The following is a 2,213-nucleotide window of genomic DNA, read 5'->3' on the forward strand; positions in this document are numbered from 1 at the left end:
GGCTGAGTGAAGTCACTTGCGGGAGTGGCTTCACGCCCTTGATTCACCCTTTGTGGAACCCGCCACAAGAAGGGATGTGCACATTAAGGAACATGGGTTGTTGCTCATTGCGATGAGCGGGGCTTAGGTGGGCAAGGCTGCAGCCCCCTACTGGTGGTGTGGATTATCTGTTGCGGCAGTAATCTGGCAGGACTACACACTTAAGTGTGTAGTCAGTATTGAGACATGATGGGAAATGGAGAATGGTTATGGAAATTATTATCATTGCCTTTAGTGTATTTGCTTATCTTTATTATTCAGTGAACTGACCCCGTGTTGTGTTTTAAAAACTCTGGTGATCCATTCGGGAATGGTGAGCAGTTGGTTTAGAAGGTACAGTTAGTCTTGATGCGTGCGGGACATGGAAGGGAACTGAGTTATCACGCTACCGAAATAGATATCGCTGTCACTCATTTCTAGTAGTCTTTCGAGTTGTATATGTTGTATTTTTCTCACGTTGGTTTATCATGTAAAGTGTAAAGTTATTTAATAAATGTTTTGTTATTGTTTATTTGATATACTTACCTCGAGCAACCGAGATGGTAACGCCTTTATATACTGGGATGGTCCTCGGTAAGGCACCTGGGTATATTGCGGTGTTACATCTGCAACCGCGGGAGGCAATAACAGATGTTGACCTGTAACAAGCTCAAACGGGCTTTTATTGGTTGAGGAGCTTGTTTGAACAATAAAACAGAACTGAGCAACATCAAGGAATCTCACCAATTCCATTTGAGTTGCCCCAACAAAATGTCTCAAGTATTCTTTCAACATGCTATTGAATCGTTAAGTCTGGCCATCCATTTGGGGATGGTAACTTGAGGACATACGGAGATTGGAACCCAGAAGCTTGGATAACTCTCCCCAAAATAGTCCCGTGAAGCGAGGATCACGGTCACTGACGATACTTTGAGGCAATCACCAATATTTCACAACATGCCTGAAGAAAATCGTCGTCGTTTCTTTAGCGCTACACGCCTTAGGGAGGGGAATGAAGGTCGCATATTTCAAGAATCGATCCAGAATGACAAGGATCACACTTAACGCCCCTACCTTCGATAACCCAGAGATAAAGTCCATCGAGATACTCTGCCATGGCCGTGTTAGAACTGGCAACAGATTTAGCAGACCTCTCGGCTTCTGTTTCTCTCCCTTATCTTGCTGGGAAATGAGACAAGTCTTCTTATATTCCATCACATCATCCTTCATTTTCGGTCAATAGTAGCTCCTCTTCAATATGCATAAAGTTCTATGCCATCTCGGGTGACCCGCCCACAAGGTATCATGGCACTCTTGTAGAAGAATCTTCCTCAATCCTACCACCTTTGGAACAAAGATTCGATGTCCCTTCGTGAATAGAAGTCCATCTTCCATCCAAAACTTGCGAGTCTTCCCTTCTAAGGCCAACCGTTTCAGAGTCATCGCCATTGGGTATTGGTCAAGGTGTTCCTTTGTCTTAACTCGAATATCTGCGACCATTGTAGTAGTGGATAAATGAGCAACCATGTGCAGTGCGGAGAAGTCGCACCTACGGCTTAGGGCATCAGCGACCCTATTCGCTACTCCCGATCGATAAGTGAACTCCACATCAAACTTGGCCAACATCTCTTACCATCTAGCTTGTCAGCTGTTGAGCTTAGGTTGAGTGAGGGAGTGGTATGCCGCGGTGTTATCAGTCTTGACGGCGAACTTCGATTCCAAGAGATAATGTCTCCATCTGCGCAGGTAATGAACAATAGCGATAAGTTCTTTCTCTTGGACGATATACCGAGTCTCAAACGAATTCAACTTTCTACTCTTAAAGGCCATTGGGTGATCCTCTTGGAGGAGCACTCCCCCAAAGGAATAATCAGACGCATCCATCTCTACTTTAAAGGGTTTTGTGATATCCAGCAGCGCCAAGATGGGCTCCTGCATCACCGCTTCCTTGAGCCTCTCAAAGGCCCTTCTCATGTCGTTATACCACCCCCACCTTATATCCTTTATCAACAAATCAGTTAGTGGGGCGACTATTTTTTAATACTCTTGAATGAATCTCCGATAGTAGTTTGCTATCCCCAAGAAATAGCGAATCTCAAACACGTTTCTTGGGGTGCCCCAGTCCTTGATGGCCGTAATCTTCTTCGGATCCATTCTAAGTCTCTATTTTCCCACGATATGGTCGGGAAAATTGA

At 44.8% G+C, this 2,213-nt stretch overlaps 1 protein-coding gene across 1 annotated transcript; it reads right to left on the reverse strand.

Annotated features, from left to right (window-relative positions):
• Positions 1-1,254: 1,254 nt before the first annotated feature.
• On the reverse strand, positions 1,255-1,644 carry LOC141639025 (uncharacterized). Its single transcript, XM_074448206.1, has one exon. It carries the CDS (start codon positions 1,642-1,644, stop codon positions 1,255-1,257), a length of 390 nt encoding a protein of 129 aa, XP_074304307.1.
• Between the last annotated feature and the right edge of the window lie 569 nt (positions 1,645-2,213).

The sequence above is a fragment of the Silene latifolia genome, unplaced genomic scaffold (assembly GCF_048544455.1).
Source record: "Silene latifolia isolate original U9 population unplaced genomic scaffold, ASM4854445v1 scaffold_257, whole genome shotgun sequence".
Lineage (NCBI taxonomy): Eukaryota > Viridiplantae > Streptophyta > Magnoliopsida > Caryophyllales > Caryophyllaceae > Silene > Silene latifolia.

Bases quoted from the DNA above. Each gene is read 5' to 3' on its own strand.
- LOC141639025 (XM_074448206.1), bottom strand. From the start codon at position 1,644: ATGTTGGCCAAGTTTGATGTGGAGTTCACTTATCGATCGGGAGTAGCG.